This window comes from Cynocephalus volans, chromosome 2, assembly GCF_027409185.1.
Source record: "Cynocephalus volans isolate mCynVol1 chromosome 2, mCynVol1.pri, whole genome shotgun sequence".
Classification (NCBI taxonomy): Eukaryota; Metazoa; Chordata; class Mammalia; order Dermoptera; family Cynocephalidae; genus Cynocephalus; species Cynocephalus volans.
The window spans coordinates 206,497,876-206,516,953 of record NC_084461.1 but is presented as its reverse complement, the minus strand read 5'-3'; the positions used below and the strand labels follow the sequence as shown (position 1 = coordinate 206,516,953).

The following is a 19,078-nucleotide window of genomic DNA, read 5'->3' as shown; positions in this document are numbered from 1 at the left end:
TAGAATGAGTTTATTAACCCTGCAAAGTCCCCTTGGGAGCTACTATGAGGATCCAAAGTAGTAACTTGTGAACGTGTTCCAACCATAAACTTCTTTACATAAGGAAAGGTATTTTAACTATTGAAAGGAAGACCTCAGTCCTCCAATGGTGAGGAAGCTGCCCCTACACACCCACAATGATGGCCAATCCAGGCTGGACCACTCCCCTTGGGAGGGCGGAGTACTCACATGCTCACTGCCCGGGCTGGCAGCAGGGGAGAAGGCCAGATTTGCTTTTCTCTTCCTGGGCTGCATGCCTCTACTTCCACCCCCACTTCTCCAGCCTGCCCTTGTCCCACTTACCAAACCCAGTCAGGATAATAGATCCCACCAACATAATCACTGTCTGCAAGGTGTCCGTGTAAATCACAGCTGCCAGGCCCCCTAAGCAGGCAGGAAGACAACACATCTTACCTCGTGTGGAGGGGGACCTGTCCACTTGTTTCCTTTCCCCACCCTCTTCCCTCTATCTCTTGCACACCTTCTGAGAACCAACCCCCCTCAGTCACCCACCTGCCTTTCCTTCCTTCCCTCTCTTGTCCTGTTACAGTGTTCTGCAACTCAGAATGTTCCCATACATCTCCTTTTCTGAGAAATGCTTGTGAGGCCTTGGGGAGAGGAGGATGTTCCTCCCTGCTTGAGAGGGAAGAACTTGATGTGACCCTTTTAAGCCACAAGAAGGATCAAAGCAGATGGCTCTTCTATGGTAAGAAGAAGCATCTTCCACAAATGAAGGCAGAGAAGAGCAAAGAGCTGACTGTAGCGATGTCTGGGGACACTGGCTCATTTGAAAAGATGAGTTCTATGTCCACTCTCTCTTTTCTCACACCATCTAAGTATCTTCCTGCCCCCAAAGCTGTAGGGCTCCTTTTGAGCAGCAAGTTCCATTGCTGATCCTGCCCTCCATCCCCACCAACTAGGCAGAGTAGCACCTCTGCAAAGGAGCCCCCAATTGTTATTCATGTACTAGCTTCTCTGGTCACCCTCCTCCAGCCAAAACCACCCTTGCCCAGCCAAGAACATCTGCCTGCTCCCCCTACCTCCACCTCAGTCCATGCCCATTCCTGCTTCCATTCCCTGCTCTCACTTATTCCTGCATCTGGCACTCCCCTGATTGTCCCAACTTAGCCAAGTCATCTCCACGACCTGCAGAACCAAGCTTTGCCCTACCTCCTCTAAGAAGTTGTTCTGACTATTCCAGTACACTGGAGCTTTCTGAGACCAATCCTATAACTTGTTGGGTCTTTGAGTGGGGACCAACCAAATACTCCATTCTCAAACTGTTTCCTGGGCGTTCCTCTCCTCCTCAACAGCAGAAATCATGTCTCCTACTTCCTTTTATCTTTCATGAGTGCCTAACCTCAAGCTGGGCTTGAGCTAGTTCGTTTGAATGAACTCACCTGTGATTGTATAAAGGGCAGTGATAGCCAATAAAAGAACAATGGCCAGGTATAGATTCAGGCCCAGAGCCAGATTGATGAATATGGCCCCAGAGAAGATATCTGCCTGGAAGGAGAGGAGAGGTGGAGTTAGGAGTGGAAGAGGCCACAGGGTCCAAGCTCTATTCCTAAGTTTCCAAGTAGGCTTTCTTCAAGATGATAAGAGGTACTTCATAAGAAAAAGGATTCCATGGTCAAAAATGTCTGTGAAATGCTAGGTCAAACAAAGGTAAGGCTATTTCTTAAAAATAGAACTAACATATGATCCAGCAATATCACTACTGGGTATTTATCCAAAGGAAAGGAAATTAGTACACTGGAGATATATCTGCACCCCCATATTTATTGCAGCACTATTCACAATAGCCAAGATATGGAGTCAAATGAAGTGTCCATTGACAAATAAATGGGTAAAGAAAATGTGGTATATATACACAATGGAATACAACTCAGACATAAAAAGAATAAAATCCTGTCATTCGTGGCAACAAGGATGAACCTGGAAGACATTATGTTAAGTGAAATGTCAAGCACTACATGTTCTCAGGTGGGAGCTAAAAAAGTTAAGCTCATAGAAGTAGAGAAGAATTGAGGTTACTAGAGGCTGGTAAGGCGGGCAGGGTAGGGAGAAGTTGGTTGCCTGATACAAACTTACAACTAGATAGCAAGAATAAGTTCTGGTATTCTACAATACCATTAGGTGACTATAATTAATAACTTATCATACATTTTCAAATAGCTAGAAAAGAGGATTTTGAATGTACTCAACACAAAGAAATGATAAATGTTTGAGGTGATGGGTATGCTAATTACCCTGATTTGATCATCAGACCTTGTATATATGTATCAAAATATCACTCTGTACCCCATAAATGTGTACAATTATTATGTGTCAATCAGAAATAATAAAAATAAATAAAAAGTTAAGGCAGTGTCTTTGCCACACAACTTCTCTGAGCCTATAATGTACACTCTGTACTGGAATTCCCAGGACGGGAGCACGGTACACAACACTTCACAAACTCATTTAACTATGAAACTCTTTTTGCCAAGGAACACCTTGATGTTCCTTCCAACCCATCCGTAGACTGTTGCTCTAAGCTATTATCCATCATTTACACCTCGGTGTGCACAGGTTTATCAGATCTATTCCCAAAAATACGTCTGAGTGCTCAAGATGCCATGAATAGGAAACCCCATTCCTACTCCACAGTGGAAAGAAACTTCAGCAAGATCATCATTTTATTTCCTGAACCCAGATGGAGTCCATCCTCACTCAAACACAACCAGAACATCACCAAGCACCTCTTGCATAGCAAGTTGGTACCAGGTGGTTTTATCTAGATTATTGCATGCAATTTTCAGGAGAATTGTTCCCTCTTCAATCCTGAATTCGTTAGTTATGTTCTTGCTGCAGTTCTTCCACTGCCCCCCTCTCTCCTCTTCCTGTCTCATTTAGGTGCTTCATAAAGAACCTTCTACCTGGCTGGATGGTGCAGCTGCTAATATAAACCAGCAGAGAGCGCTGGGGTCACCCAAAATAAATTTTCAGATCATCTCCAAAATACTACCAGGAAAGGTAGTATAAGGGATGAACATGGTGAATCTTTTGTTTCCAAACTTTCAGGTGCAGGAGAAATTAGACTTCCCCTAGATGGAATGCACATGCTGTTTTATTGCACAAAACCTAATACATTTCAGGGCATGCTAAGGGTGCCCGGTCAGAGTCCTGGGGAATGGGCCGGCAAGGTTGGACTCTTGCATCTCCTCTCTCTTCTCATCTCCCCCCATCCCATCTCACTGCAGCTCCTGAGGACCCTCCAGTGGTTCAGGTCCCCCACCACCACCACACCATCCTGCTCCTCCCAGTGGAATCTCCTATTTCTCACTTCTGTTAGTTGGCAGAGAGTTTGTCTAAAATCAACTCCGTGTTTATGTGCTAATATGTGAGCCCTGGAGAGAAACAACCTCTTCCCCCAAAATGGGCCTTGTGAGGACCCGGTGCCTTAGTTCCTGTCCTCTCAGACCTCCCCTGCAGAGTTTCTTGCCCCAAGGAACCTAATGTCATCATCTTTCCTAGTGACGGCAGAGAGGTAGGGGAAAGACGTGACTTAGAAAGAGACATCCCCCTCCACCTGGGACTGGTGGTCAGAGGACCTGTGCTTTATCCCTCGTGTTGCCACTCTAGGCCTGAGTGACCTTGTACAAGACATTTCACCTCTCCACTTTTGAGAACTTGAAGTCCTGACTCCAGTGGCTTGTGATTCTCAATGGCTGGAAGTGGAAAAGTCCTACAGTCGAGGAAAGCATTCCCCTCCCAAATCCTGGACCAGTTTCATCCTGCCCTCTGCAGCAGCCCAAGAGGAGAAAAGAGCCCCTGCTGTACATTAGACTTGCTAAAGGTAAAATGGCCAGTCCTTCCTGACTATGCACACTGTGCCACTTGAAACTGTGATGGATTTTCATAATGCTGGTCCCTCCCCTCCAGTGACTTCTGTATAGTCACATAAAGTTATCTAAATTAAAAGAACCTTATTCATTGATCACAGTGGAATGTTGTTAAATGTACACACTTTGTTTTGGTAAATTAGCTAACAAGCATAAATAAGCTAGGAAAAGATTCCAAGCCTGCTATGGTATGTACTGCCTTAAAAATGCCCTTGATTGGTTTATTTTCCAGAGTAGTTCATTTTTAATGCTTCATGATGACATGCCATAGTATACTGTGATATGCTTATTAATATTTCCCTTTGACATTAGTCACAAATAAGTAACACACAACTCCTAAGATAATTCTATAAATGAAGTCTTTTTTAATATTCTATTTCCATCTAATAGTACAGATAAAGAATTCTAAGAAAATCTCCCTGGTAAATTGAAAAAAACTAGGACAGATTCTTCCCCCATGAGTCACTCCTAACTTCAGAAATAAATTCTGCCCTGGGACCCCCAAAAGCCAGCCTGAGGATACCTTAGCTAAACTCACATAGGTGACTCCAGCTGAGCGAACCCAGGTGCTTTGACATTAGTCTTTAGTTCTCTCCAGCTGCTCAAACTTTCTCCTGCTTCACTAGGGGTTTTTTCCTTCATATCCAGGGAATTTTACAATTTACCAAGAGCTTTCAGATGCATGTATTATTGCGATCCTCATAACAACATTGAAAAGTAAGGGACGTCCTTTCTGGTATATTTTCTGCAGAGAGTAATATCTTTCTTAACCAAAAAAAATTTTAAAATAAAATGATTTAATAATATAAAATAATTCATGTGTGTAGTTTAAAAACAAACAGCACAGAAAGTTATATGTTGAAAAGTAATAGCTCCACTTCCATCACTCTGACCAAAAGTGACCACTGTCAAAAGCTTTAATCCGTGCTGACCCCATGGCGCACTTGGGAGAGTGCGGCGCTGGGAGCGCAGCAGCGCTCCCGCCGCGGGTTTGGATCCTATATAGGGTGGCCGGTGCGCTCACTGGCTGAGCGCGGTGCGACCGGTCACATAAAAAGACAAAAAAAAAATTTAAAGCTTTAATCCACCAAAGAATGTTTAAATGGCTTGATGAAAATGACATATCAACAGTTATGTTCAACAACCCCTAAAAATAATAAAGATTCAAACCTGAAAAATGTTTACAATTTCATGGTAAGAGGGGAAGTGTGTTTGCTACCCATTCTGTTCCTAACCAAGATGTATCTGAACACACAATAAATCCTGCCTGGCAATTAGGTTTCAGATGCAGAAGCCCCATTACTCAAATTTCTCTTTCCATTTGTTAAAGCGAATGGCCCAGGTAATGAGCATTAAATCCCTGAGCAAAAGCCAAATCTCCTATTTTGACCCAAGGATCCAAAATGGACAGTGGAGGTGCTGTAAAAGCTTACTGCAGTTGTGATCTGTAATAACCCCAGGAAATACAAATGGGGACATTTGGACATCACACGTAATCATAAAATCTGAGGCTTTATCTCAAGTGATTGTGCACATTTTAATAAGATACACAATGTCAGGAAATTTTACAGAACAGAATGCTTCCCAGAACTTGATAAGGTAGGGTGCTCGAGGGAGTCAATAAAATTCAGGAGTTAGAAGAGGGACAATCAATAAGATGGCAGCCACAGCCAAGGCTCCACACCATGGCTGCCCAGTGTCCTGCACCTGCAATGCCCTTTTGCTTCCTCTCTCTCATCAGTCACACACCCCCTGGATCACTACGTCCTCCCTGGGCCTTTCTGGCAGGTCCCTGGTTGTTCCCTGTCTGGACATGGATCTCACAAGGCCATCCCTCCTCTCTTCTCACCCAACACAAACCATCTGTGCTTCCCCACACACCCAACAAAATCGATGAACCTTTGTGTGCAATATAAATACCTTTCTACTGTATTTTGTTAAATAACTGTTCTTTTCTTCTGTCTGTGAGCCTTGCACTCCTGTGTATCTTGATATGAGCTCCTAGTGGGGACAGTTGACATCAGTGTAATTCTTTAAAATTTTCATTCTCTATGACTCATGGGGAGCCAGCCAGCCAAACTTACGAAAGCAAAGCCTTGCCTGCTGCATCCCTCTCTACCTTCCCTCTACATAGGTGTCCCTCCTTCAGATCCTTCACACACCTATTGTGTCGCTGATGTTCTCTCCTCACAGTTCTCTCAAACCCTACTCTCAGAAATTCATTTATATTGTGAGGCTCATTCAACTGTCTCTCTTAATTTTTCCCCAGGTCTTAAATTTGAACTCTGTACTGGAGGAATGAGAGCGTTAGAAGGCAGGGAGGACATAACGCCAAAGAGCTTGAATTTAGAGTCAGGAAACCTGCTTCTCATCCTGTTTCTGCTCCTGTTTAACCCCACAAAGTCCCTTTCCCTCTCTGGACCTCAGTTTCCCCATCTGTAAAATGAGAGCATAGAACATAGGACTAGATGATCTACCCCATTTTCTTATTCATACCTTCATCCCATGCAAACACAGTGCAGAACTGTGAAGAGAACACAGACTTAGGGATAGAAAAACCCTGGTTACAATCCTGGCTTTGCCATATACTAGCTGTGTGATCTGGGGCAAATTACTTAAATTCTCTAAGGCTCAGTTTTCTCGTCCGTGAAGTGGAAAATAAAATAGAAATCCTTACCCATGTAGTACTCTTATGAGAACTGGAAATGGAGTAAGTGAAGCCTTTAGTGGAGACCAAATGAGAGACTGGCACTAAACAAAAGGCAGCTACCATCCTTCGTATGCATTTGTCAAGGGATCGCTGGCCTTAGGCAATGGGTGGAACAAGTACAACCTTGGTCAGGGCCTCCAGTAGAGAGCCCCAGAAATCTCACAGAGTGGGAGCAGTCTATACTGTGTACAATTCAAAAGCAACATTTAGAAAAAGCTGACTGCTGGGGGATGTGCCCCTTCAGGATCTGAGTGGAAGGAGGTTGCCCCTCAGCTACCTGTAGGGGCTCCCAAGTCCAAGGAGGTTTAATCAGTAACCTGAAAAATAGATGAGGCCACAGAAAAGGCAGGGAGAGAGGTTGGGCGCTTAGTCTATTTATATGACTACCCCTACAACAGCTCTGAGGGCAGAGTGCCCTTTCCATGGCAACTGCAGTCAACAGACTTTCACCCGCTTGAACTGTGGACTTTGAGAATGCTTGTTTCCAAGAAGGGGAAACCCCGTGCCCTCCTCTACATGCTCATTACACAGATGCCACCTCACAAGCTGAACCAAGGGACAATTATCTCACCAACCTCCCACTCCTTCCAGTGTGACCTCCCAACCCTCCCACTTACATCTCTTCTCTCTTAGATCAATGTCTTTCCCTCCCTCGGGAAACCAAGGCCTGACTTCTCCAGCCCTCCCAGCCCTTCCCAGTCTAGGCTCTGCACACCGATTATCTAATGAAATAAGAATGGAAAGCCCAGGGTCTTCATCTTGTAACTAAAAACTAACCTGAAGGAGAGGAGGAGAAAATGAAGAAGCAGAATCATCATGTGAATGGATAAAACACAAAGGCACAGGTCAAGGGCAGTAGCAGTGGAAGTCAGGAAGCTGCGCAAGGAGGGAACACTATTGGGGTGTCAGTCCCAACTCCAAGACAAAACCCTATTGGCCTTATCAATGTGAGCATGTTTTCACTGAGTTGTGTAAAAGCTTATGTATGAGACCATTCAATGGGGAGACAATCGTCTTTTCAACAAATGGTAATGGGAGAACTGGAAATCCACATGCAAAAGAATAAAGTGAGACCCCTACCTCACACCATACACAAAAATTATCTCAAAACGGATCAAAGCCCTAAACATAAGAGCTAAAACTCCTAAGAGAAAACATGAGGGTAAATCTTCATAACTTTGGATTTGCCAATGGATTCTTAGAAATGACACCAAAAGCATGAGCAACAAAAGACAAAATAGAAAAATTAAACTTCACCTAGATTTCAAACCTTTGTACATCAAAGGATACTATAAAGAAAGTGAAAAGACAACCTACAAAATGGGAGAAAATATTTGTAACTCATATATCTGATATTCACAATATATAAGGAACTTTTAAACTGAACAATAAAAAGACAAACTACCCAATCAAAAAAAAAAGTTTGTGCATGCAGGCCAGGACAGAAAGGTAATACATAAAAGGGAAAAATAACTGTGGTAGGCTGAAGGCTTGTACATATATAATTCCTTTAAAGAAAGAACAACCAAGTGCAATGTATGGACTTTGGATCCCGATTTAAATAAACTATCTGTAAGTAAAAGAACATTTTTGAGATAATTAGGGAAATGTGGATATGAACCAGGTATCAAATTATCGAAGTTGAGAAATTACTGTAAATTTTGTTAGATGTGATCAAAGCACAAAGTTTATGTTTTTAAAAAGTCAAAGGTGCATTCTGAAGAATTTATAGTGAAATGATAATAGTGAAATGATCTGGGATTTAATTTAACATATTGCTGGAAAAAAAGTGAAAGGGGATAGAGGAGTCAAGAATGGCATAATATTGATAATTGTTAAAGCGAAGTGATCAGTATTAGGTCCATGAGTGCACATTATACTATCCTGTCTCTGTGTAGGTATGTTTGAAATTTTCCATTAAAAAATGCAGATGTTACTTAATATTGCTGTTGTCTCAGCCTTAAGTAATCAGGAAAATAAAAGTACTAGCAACTGTCCTTTCAGCACCCTACCTAGCTAGAGGAAAATGCTCAGTTCAGTTCCAATCCAACTCAGATCTCAGCCAGGACAGATCTTTTGCAAGATACTGAAATTGGTCCAATCTCACCTTTGGTGCTGGATAAGGGAGGACAAGAAAAGGGAAGAAAACTGAACATAGCTAATGAGATAACCCTTTTGACAGAGCTATGAGCACTTTATAACTACTGGCTAAGGGAGAAAGTTGGAGCCACTCCCTGAGTGATATCAGAAAATGTCACTTCTCTCTGTCCTACTGCAGCTCAAGGAGCTTCTCATAGAGTGTTGAAGGTTCTTGACTGGCCATGTTCCTCATCATAATATCTAACATCTCAATAACACTTTATGTTTTCAAATAAATTCACTTGATCCTCACCACCACCCAGTGAGTTCGGCTAGGTAGGAATTATTATCCTTCCCTTACTCAGGAGGAAGCTAAGTTCTGGAAAGCTTATGCCATCTTCCCCAGGTCACCTGCTAGTGAGCAGTAGAACAGACCAGGAACCCAGCTTCTTCCAATTGTTTTCCTAGGTAGTTTTCTTACCAAGATCCTTTTTTCTTTCTTATTCTTTATCATTCACATTTTCTTTCTTTCTCTCTTTTTTTTTTTCCCCCACTGTTGTTTTAATCTTTATCAGACTGACATTCATCTTAGGGAAAGAAAAATGCCGACCAAAACTTACATGAAAACTTTTCTCCTCCTACCATCTTTTGGAACCATGAAGGGTGTCAACGAGAAGGAAAAGAAGGCTCCTGCTGTGACAGAAACCCTTAAGAAAAAGTGAAGGAACTTCACAGAGCTGAAGATCAAGCGCCAGAGGAAGAAGTTTGCCCTAAAGATGCTTCAAAAGACAAGGAAGAAGCTTATCTATGAAAAAGCTAAGCACTATCACAGGAATATAGGCAGATGTACAGAACTGAGATTCATATGGCTAGGATGGAAGAAAAACTGTTAACTTCTATGCACCTGCAGAACCCAAATTGGTAATTGTCATCAAGATTAGAGGTATCAAGTGTGAGCCCAAAGGTCTGAAAAGTGTTGCAGCTTCTTTTCCTTTGCCAGATCTTCAATGGCACCTTTGTTAAGCTCAACAAGGCTTCAATTAACATGCTGAGGATTGTGAAACCATATATTGCTTGTGGGTACCCAAACCTGAAGTCAGTAAATAAACTAATCTACAAAGCATGGTTATGGCAAAATCAATAAGAAGCAAATTGCCTTGATAGATAACACTTTGATTGCCCAATCTCTTAGTAAATATGGCATCATCTGCATGGAGGATCTGATTCATGAGATCTATACTGTTGGAAAGCACTTCAAAGAAGCGAGTAACTTCCTGTGGCCCTTCAAATTATCTTCTCCATGGGGTGGGATGAAGAAGACGACCACTCATTTTGTGGAAGGTGGAGATGCTAGCAACAGGGAAGATCAAATCAACGGGCTTATTAGAAAGATGAACTAAGGTGTCTGCCGTGATTGTTTTTGCAATCTGCTTAGTTAGATAAAGAGCGACTGCTTTCGAAAAAGAAAAGAATTTTGATGGTTTCCTGAGGGGGGGGGGTTCCCGCTTTGTTTTGTCTTGCCATCATGAGGAATTGACTTGAACACTTTCAAGGAAGAAAAAATGAAGGAAAGAAGGAATACAAGGCTTGCTCCAGTAGGTCAGCCAAGAGCTCTGCTCAGCTTTCAAAGGCACCCCAGTGGCCAGCCAGTTTCTGAGAAATCTCAGCTCTGCAAAATGGGGACTGCTGCTCCAGATTGGCAAGGAGAATAGGTTGGTAGGAGAGCAACCCCGTGGTTGGGTTCAGAGACAGTAAAAATCCCCTAAAGGGTTAGCAACTAGCAGCCCAGGGAGCTGATCTCAAGTGAACACAGGGAGCCTCATGCAGGGAAAAGGACAGTGAAGTAAGAGTCAGAAGCCTGGGTTCTACTCCTGATTCAGGATCCTGAGTACTTTCCATCCCCAGGGTTTTCATTTCCCTGTCCATAAAAGAAGACAGAATGTCAGTAGTCCCTTACAGAGTTGGCACTGATGTCCATGTTTAAGTGCATCAGAAATGTCAGATGGAGTCAAATTTTGACCCTGACAGGGCACCAAGTCCCATGGCTGCCTCTAAGGTTGGAGCCAGTCCTTAGATATTTCTAATTCCCCCTTTTTTTTAAATTGAGAAATAAAAATTGTATATACATATCATGTTCAACATGATGTTTTTAAATATGTGTACATTGTGAGATGGCTCAGTCAAGCTAATTAACATAAGCATTACTTCACATATCATTTTTTTATGGTGAAAACACAAAATCTTTCCTAGAGATTTTCAAATACAATACATTGTTATTAACTGTAGTCACCATGATATACAATAGATCTCTTGAACTTATTCTTATCTAACTGAAATTTTGTATCCTTTGACCAACATCTCCCCAGTCCCTGGTGACCACCATTCTACTCTCTGCTACTATGAGTTCAACTTTTTCAGATTTCACAAGTAAGTGAGGTCATGCTGTATTTGTCTTTCCATGTCTGGCTTTTTCCACTTAACATAACATCCTCCAGGTTCATCCATATTGTGGCAAATGACAGGATTTAATTCTTTTAATGACTGAATAGTATTCCATTGTGTATATATACCACATTTTCTTTATCCATTCATCCATTGACGGGCACTTGGGTTGATTCCACATTTTGGCTATTATGAATAATGTTGCAACTAAAATGGGTGTGCAGATATCTCTTCAACATACTGATTTTGTTTCCTTTGGATACGCACCCAGTAGTGGGATTGCTGGATCATATGGTGGTTCTATCCCTAACTCCCTTCTAATCTTCTTTCAAAAACAGCTTTCCCTGAGCCTTCTTAAACCTGTTTATGTTTTCAACCTGCACCACAGTGGAGGACAAGGAGTTCCATTGAACTCCCGTGGTTCCTTGATGCGTGAAATAGGACTTTACCCCAAGAAGCAAGAAGGCTTAAGGGACTGAGTTAATAGAAACATATAGAGCTGCATCTTGGTGCGGCAGCATGTGCTGGGAAGTGAGAGTGAGCAGCTACTGAGACAGCCAGTGCCCAGCCCCCAGAGCAGTGGACTCACCGAAATCTTGGTAAAAATGTAGAGCAACAGGGACAAAAGGGAAAGGTAGATCTGGATCCGCTTGCCTCCGAACCGCTTCTGCAGGTACTCTGGCATTGTCACCACCTGCATGGGATGCAAGAGAGGTCACTGCCAGCGAGAGAGACCAGAGGGCCCAGAACAGGCAGAGAAATGAGATCCACCCTGATGTTAGAGCCACGGAAGTATGCTCAAGGATTTATAACCATCATTGGCCACAGAAGTCTGCAAGGTGGAAAGATGGCCCCTGACTGCCAGCCATTTCCTTGTTGTAATCCCACCTGCCCCACTGCTATAGGAGTAGCTAGGTGTTATCCCAGCACATAGAAGATGATCAATAAACACCTGTTTTTGAATGGACACATGACTAGGCATAACTAAGGAGGCAGATCCTTGCCCTAGAGTAGGAGGGAATATATATATTTTTTTTTTTTTTCATTACTATACAGAGCACCTACTGCAAACAAGACATTGTAACAATGGTGGCATCTTTGCAGTGCACCAAACAAGCTGGCCAGGCTTCATGATGCTCTTCACACAGGCAGGGTTAATGATTGCAGCTGGAGGCCTGCCCAACTGTTCTCCCAGTTCCTTTCTGCAAATTCCAACCACGCTTCTTTTCTTGCTCCCTCAACCATGAGCCCATTGTCTCCTGGGACCAGACATGTGTCACCAATAAACTGTGAGCCTTGAAAAGATGCAGAATCTGCCCTGTGTTTCTCCTATATTGCTTTTATCTCCTACAGTATAGACTTACACATAATAGGTGTTCATTATATCTCACTGAACAGATGATACCAAAGCTGCCCTATGCAAAATGACAGAGAGACATAGTCAGGAAACCAAGCATGCATTTGATAGTTGAGTACAAGCTGCATGCTCAGCAAACAAGAGCTGCTGATGTATGTAAATGAAGGCAAAATAAAGTTCTTTTTCTCAAGCTGCTTCTTTTCCAGGGGCAGAGGCTAGAGTCAGTTCTATGTTAAGAGCAGTGCATGGCAGTGCAGTGCAAGTACACACCAAGAGTGAGGAAACATGATGCTTCAGAGAGTTGAATTGAGTGAGGTTGCTTAGGGGAGCTTCCTAGAGGGAAAGTCATGAGCATGGACTGACAAAAGCCATCAGATCCAACCTAGTGGATCTGTTTAATGCCCCTGCTGGCAGTCAGAAACTTTATGACCTGGGAGCAAAAGCCAACCCACAGGTCTTCTCTGACATTTGTACCATAAAGTCACCTCTGCTCTCCAGGAGCACCAAGCTCACATATATGTTTGCCAGCAAGAAATGGAATAACAGAACAGATACTTACCCCAGCCTTAATGTAAATGGGGACAAACACCCAGCCCAGTACAACCACCAAAACCAGGGCCTGAAATCAAAACAAGAGGTGGATTCAAACTAGAAGAAAGCTTAGCCCACGCCTGCCGCCTGAAGGGCCTCTTAGCTGTTGCAGAAAAATCACCCAGTATTTGCTCTTTTTAGCTCTGACGACAACTCCCTTGGTGGCCATTAGAGACTGGAGGCGGCCTTTGCTGCCCAGTAGGCCCAGGGAAACAGTAGTTGGGCAATAGCCGAGGGGATCCCAGGAGGTAACCCACTAATATCACAGCCCTAGGCCCTAGCCAGGGCACTGAGTTCTCCCTTGCCTCTTCCCTGGTTACAAGGAGTTAAAATACCATTCAGAGAGATTTTATAATAATAATAATTATTATTATTATGGAAATCTGGTGATTAGCAGTCCAAATCTGCAATGTGACTAGAAGGATACTGGGGGGCTTGGCTTTCTAACACTAAGGGGAAAGAGAACGACTGTCATATCAGTGGTTTTCTCATGCTGCTCTGGTGGATGCTGGGGCTCCTGAAGCCATGCCCCTCATCCACCTACACCTGGGCAGCTCTGAGGAGTTTCCTAACACCCAGCGCTCCTCTGAGCATAGATTGACCTGGCTGACTGCTAATGCTCCCTCCAGTCCCAGGACACAGTGGCTCTGTCGTTACTCACGTTCCATTCAAAGCCTCCCATGGCAATGCCTGAAGCTGCTCCTGTCCCAGCCAGTCCCACAAAGTGGCCACTTCCAATGTTACTGGCGAAGAGGGAGGCACCAATCTGGAAACACAAAAATAAATTCAGGTGCAGACTCTAGACTCAACCAGGACACTCAGAGTAGGACAAAGAGAGAAGGGACATGTCAGCCAAGAGAAGGACAGGAAAGAGCAGAGGTGGTGCAGGAACTCTACTGTGCTGGAGTCTGTCCGAATAGCTGGTTCAGAAGGCAGATGTGGGGACTTGGGAAATGGGGATGATGAAAAGGAGATGATTAGGGAAGAAGCAGTGGGAGGTATTCCCAAAGCAGATGATCCATGAGTCTTTTGTGAGACCAACGCGCAATAGTGAAGAAGACACGGGAAGCTCCACAGCCTGCTGGGCCTCTACTGAAAGTCTCCTGCGAGGCTGTCTACTCAGGGACAGGCCTGGGCCATTCAGCTCCATATCCTCCAGCATGCCTGGTGGCTTACGGCCTGGCCCAATACAGGCTCTCAGTAAATACAGGCAACTTTCTAGAAAAGAATCATTTAAAAGAAAACCTCTGGGCCTCAGTCATCTTGTCAAACTGGGAGGGGCACAGAGCCAGTGATTTCCCAGTGATTCTTAACTATTAAATTATATGATTCTATGTACTCCCAAGTAACAAGAGATGAAACTAATAATAATAATTCTCTAAATCCATATAGTATTTTTATTTTTTAAAATATTTTTACAAAGAGACTACATAGACACATGCACAAAATACTGAATTTTTCAAGGAGACACATATGTCTAAGTATACAGATTAGAAAACAGATTGGAAAGATATATATTAAATACCCAAGAGAGGAAGACTGGAAGAGGAAAGGATAATGGGACTGTGAATGGAGACAAAGAAAAAAATAGCAGTGAAAACAAGAAAGGGATCTTGCACTGACCAATATGCTATGCCATCAGGTCAACTCCATCTGTGAGCCAAAAGAACTCCAGAAAGTTCTCGAGTCCTTCTATACTCCAGAGAAGAAGGTACAGCAGCATTTGATAAGTACCAAACAAGTATAATTATTACCATTCTTGCTTAGCACATGGTGGAGGCTTGCAGTTATTTGTCTAATGTCCCTAAGATAGTCCAATTCTGGACCAAAACATCTATCTCCCAAAAGACAGATTACGCCAAGAAACTGTCCTAAAAATACCAGCCCTGTCCCAATATAAGGCAGCTGGTGCTCCTGCCAAATACTAAATCAGAGAAGAGGGAGATTGCTGAAGGCCTGGGTGGAAGGAGTTCTCAGAATGATGAGGAAGAGACAGCGGTGTAAGTGCACTCATTCATTCTCTCAACAAATATTAACTTAGCATCTACTAAATGTGCCAAACATTCTAGACTCTGGGGAATCAGCTGTTTATATTCAAACACAGTCAACATAAATAAACAACAAAAAGAAAGATCAGAGAATGGTAAGTGCTGTGAAGAGAATAAAGTTTGATAGAGTGGTTAGATTCTTCTCTAATTTTAGAGAATTATTATTATAACTCAAACCTTCAAGCCAAGATCTGAGTGAAAAAAGGAGCCAACCATGCAGAGATCGGAGGGAAAGCATGCCAACAAAGCAAAGACCCTCTGAGCAGGAAAGACATGCATGTGGTGAAGCAGAAAGAAAGCCAGAGTGGCTGGAAAGTGCTGGAAGGCAGGAGAATGGCCTGAGAGGAGGCTGGAAAGTCGGGAGGGTGGAGTCACATAGATTCTAGGAAGCCAGGATAGGAAGAGTGGGTTTTACTCTTAGCGTGATGGGAAGTCACTAGAATGTTTTAAGCAGGGAGGAAGCAGGATCTCATTTCTTTTAAAGATTGCTCTAAATTATGTGGAGGGTGTAGTATTGGGGGCAAGGGAGAGAACAGAAACCAGGTGGGAGGTTATCACTGCCTCTAGGTGAGAGGATGGCAGCTTGGACTAAGGTGGTAGCAGTAGAGACAAAGACAAATTAGAGATTGGGAGTAAGTTGTAGAAACAAAGTCAACAGGCTTTATGAATGGATTAGACATTGGAAATGAGGAAAAGAGTAATCAAGGGTAACCCCTAGATTTGGGACTTGAGTAACTGTGTGAATACCGTCCATTTAAAACAGAAAACTAGGGGAAATGAGATGTCCACCTGTTTCTGCTCAAAGCTTGCAGGGGATAAGAGTCCACTTTTAATCAAAATTTCCCTTCAGCAAGTGGCCCACCTGTCCTGACCCATTTTCATTTATCACCTCTCACTTGGTAAATTATTAAGCCTAATAGTGTACTATTAAGGACATAATTACCAGAAATTATTAACTGCATTAGATTAATCTTAAATTCCAGAAGTCCTCTCCAATATCCCCTCCAAAGGAAGACATCGGACTTTAAGCAATCTCAGGCTGTCCTGAGGTCCATCACCCCTCACCAGCTGAGAAGAGTATGGAAGGGGGCCAGGAGCGATTTGATGGTACCAGAATGTCCTGGGCCAGGTTCGGTTCATTTCTGTTAGGGGCACCACCTTAGCCTCATTCTGAACTCCCTCTCTCGACCCCATGACCTGCCCCTCAATCATTTACCAAAACCCTGACTCTGACTTCACAATGTTGTGGACATCTGTATTGCCTTTGTGCTGCCTGTCATTATATACAACAAGCTTCTAGATGATGTCTAGTCTCTCCCTCCTATCAGTCACCCCCACCCACTCCCATGGCCAGTTACCTCCCCACAGCACAACTGTGGTCATATCACTGCCCTATTCGGAGACCCTCCTGAACACCCTAAAGGGCCTGCCAAGCGCCCACAGCTTGGCTTGAACACATAGTCCCAGGAATTCAGCAAGATTTCACGGTAAATTTCCCTCCAGTGTGAAGACAGCATGAGCTTAAAAATTTGAGTTTGAATGCTTTCTTGACCTCTTGCTATCTGGGTGATCACACATCTGTGAGCTCCCACCTTCTCTCATGAAAGTGTTGTGCAAAAGTTCAGTGACATAATGAATCAGTAATGGCTGGCCACTCAGAATGACCCTCAATTGGTAACCATTCTCTCCCATTTCCTCCCAAGAGGACAATTATTTCACTCTCAAAGACAATTCACAAGAGCCACAATGGACACTGTTACAGACTGAATTGTGTCCTCCCTGCAAAATTCATGTGTTGAGCCCATAATCTTCATTTTTGGTCCTCTTTGCTAAGAAGAGCTATTGAAAAGGTCATAATACTGCAATTCAGAAGAAAGGAACAGAGCTAAGTAATCTAGAAAATGCCTCCTCTTGAAATGGATGTAGCACAGGAAATAGAAACTATAGAAAGGTTTAGGAATTGTATAACAAGGGAGTTTGACAAACTATCCACAGTGTTAGAGAAGGGATGGGCAGAGAGCTTGCAATGTATCACGGAGTTGAGAGAGTTAATAAAGTGAGGTTACAAGGTGGATTCTCCACAAAATCAAATCACTGAAGTAAATGCAAAACAGAGAAAATCTCACAGAATGCAGAGGAAAGGGAAAAGAAATCAAGATGAGAAAAAAAGAGACCAAGAGGGTCGGTCCAGGAGACACAATGTACACATAATAGGAATACCTGAAACAGAGGACAAAGCAAATGGAGCTGAAACAGTAATTAAGGGGCTAATTGAAGAAAATTTCCATAGTTGAAGAACACATTAGATCTACAAATGGAAAAAGTACACAGGGTACCTTTAAAATTCAATGAAAAGAAAGCAACACCTACATATATTCTGGTGACATTTTTAAATTTCAAGGATAAAGAAAAAATTCTACAAGTAGCCAGACAGAGAAAGCAAGTTACCTATAACAGGGCATAACTCAGACTGACCTTAGATTTTTCTCTTGCAACTCTAAATGCCATAAGATAATGGAACAATATCTACAGAGTTTTAAGGGAAAATAGTTTTGAGCCAAGAATTATATACCCTGCCAAGTTATCATTTCTATACAAAGGAAACTAGAAGACATTCTCAAATATGCAGAAGTTAAGAGAGTATGTCAACCAAGAACCTTCCCTGAAAAGTTTTCTGAATGATTTACTGCAGAAAACAGAGAACATGAACTGAAGTAACTCAAGAGTAGGGAGGCAATTGTATGAAAGAATTAATGTTAGCCTGGAATTGCAAACTTGCCACGAGACACATACTATCCAGATCCCAGGAAACCAAAGAAGATATCAATAAAGCTATACCGATTCCACCCCAAAGTTCATCAAAATCCAGCAGGACCCTAAGAAAACATCAAGGATGGGAACAGAAACCAGATGGAGCCTTGGCAAGAACTTGGATCTGGCTCCTTGCTCGGAGCCTTCACAGATCATGTCCCCTCCCTCCTTTTCATTTCCCACGCTCCATTCCCTCAACCCCCTCTTTAAAAACTCCTCAGTAAATCTGAGTCTTTGAGATGGTTTTAGTCTGGCCATTGTCCTTCAGGTTTACTGGAAAAATGGATTTGCCTGACATCTCTCCTCAGGTCATTGGTATTCCTGAGTAAAAGCTGACTTCTTATTCCACCACCACCAACAACAAAAAAATTCATATGTTGAAGCCCTAACCTCCAATGTGATTGTATTTGGAGACAGGGCCTTTAGGGAGATAAAAAGGTTAAATGAGGTCATAAGGGTGGGGCCCCAATCTGATAGGACTGGTGTCCTTATTAAACTGATAAAAACAGATACTACACTTGATCTTAGCAAAAAGGCCGAGAAGCAATGGACTGGTGTCCTTATAAGAAGAGGAAGAGATACCAGAGATCTCTCTTTATCTTACCCCCCCCCCACACACACACACACAATGAAGAGGCCATATGAGGACACAGAGAAAAGACAACTGTCTAGAAACCAGGAAAAGAGGCTTCACCAAGAACCAACCCCAACAGCACCTTGATCTGGGACTTCTAGCCTGCAGAACTTTGAAAAAATAAATTTCCATTGTTTAAGCTACCCGGTCTGTGGTATTTTGTTATGGCAGCTTGAGCAGACTAAGACAGACAGCACCGCTTTATCACCTACACTCCTCTGCCCCTCCTCTCGCTGGAGCTCATGAACAACACTTTCGTCACACTGATTTCCCAAACACTCTCTCTGTCCACTTCTCACCCACACTCATGCCCATTTGGGAATCAGAACCCATCCGGGGAGTGACCCAGTGACATGAATCATCACCATGTCCTTCTCTGTAATTTCTTCCCACACTCCCTCTGAATTCAGGGTTTTAGACTTTATCTAAAATTTCTCCAGCTTGACCATATTTCTGACTAACTTCTTTCCAAGCCCTCCT

At 43.0% G+C, this 19,078-nt stretch overlaps 1 protein-coding gene and 2 pseudogenes across 4 annotated transcripts in view; 1 reads left to right on the top strand and 2 right to left on the bottom strand.

The window, feature by feature from the left end:
* Positions 1–11,851, bottom strand: part of LOC134369641 (sodium/glucose cotransporter 1) — a 41,862-nt gene extending 30,011 nt beyond the window's left edge. For all 4 annotated transcript variants that reach the window (XM_063086230.1, XM_063086227.1, XM_063086229.1 and 1 more), the window contains exons 1-3: positions 11,747–11,851; positions 1,440–1,545; positions 343–423 (exon numbers count right to left, since the gene is read on the bottom strand). In XM_063086230.1, the coding sequence (XP_062942300.1) occupies positions 343–423; positions 1,440–1,545; positions 11,747–11,842 (283 nt within the window). In that variant the 5' untranslated portion in view covers positions 11,843–11,851. The remainder of the gene's footprint in view (positions 1–342; positions 424–1,439; positions 1,546–11,746) is intronic.
* Positions 9,372–10,115, top strand: LOC134369642 (large ribosomal subunit protein uL30-like; annotated as a pseudogene).
* A 6,488-nt stretch (positions 11,852–18,339) lies between the features above and the next one.
* On the bottom strand, positions 18,340–18,512 carry LOC134371248 (U2 spliceosomal RNA; annotated as a pseudogene).
* Between the last annotated feature and the right edge of the window lie 566 nt (positions 18,513–19,078).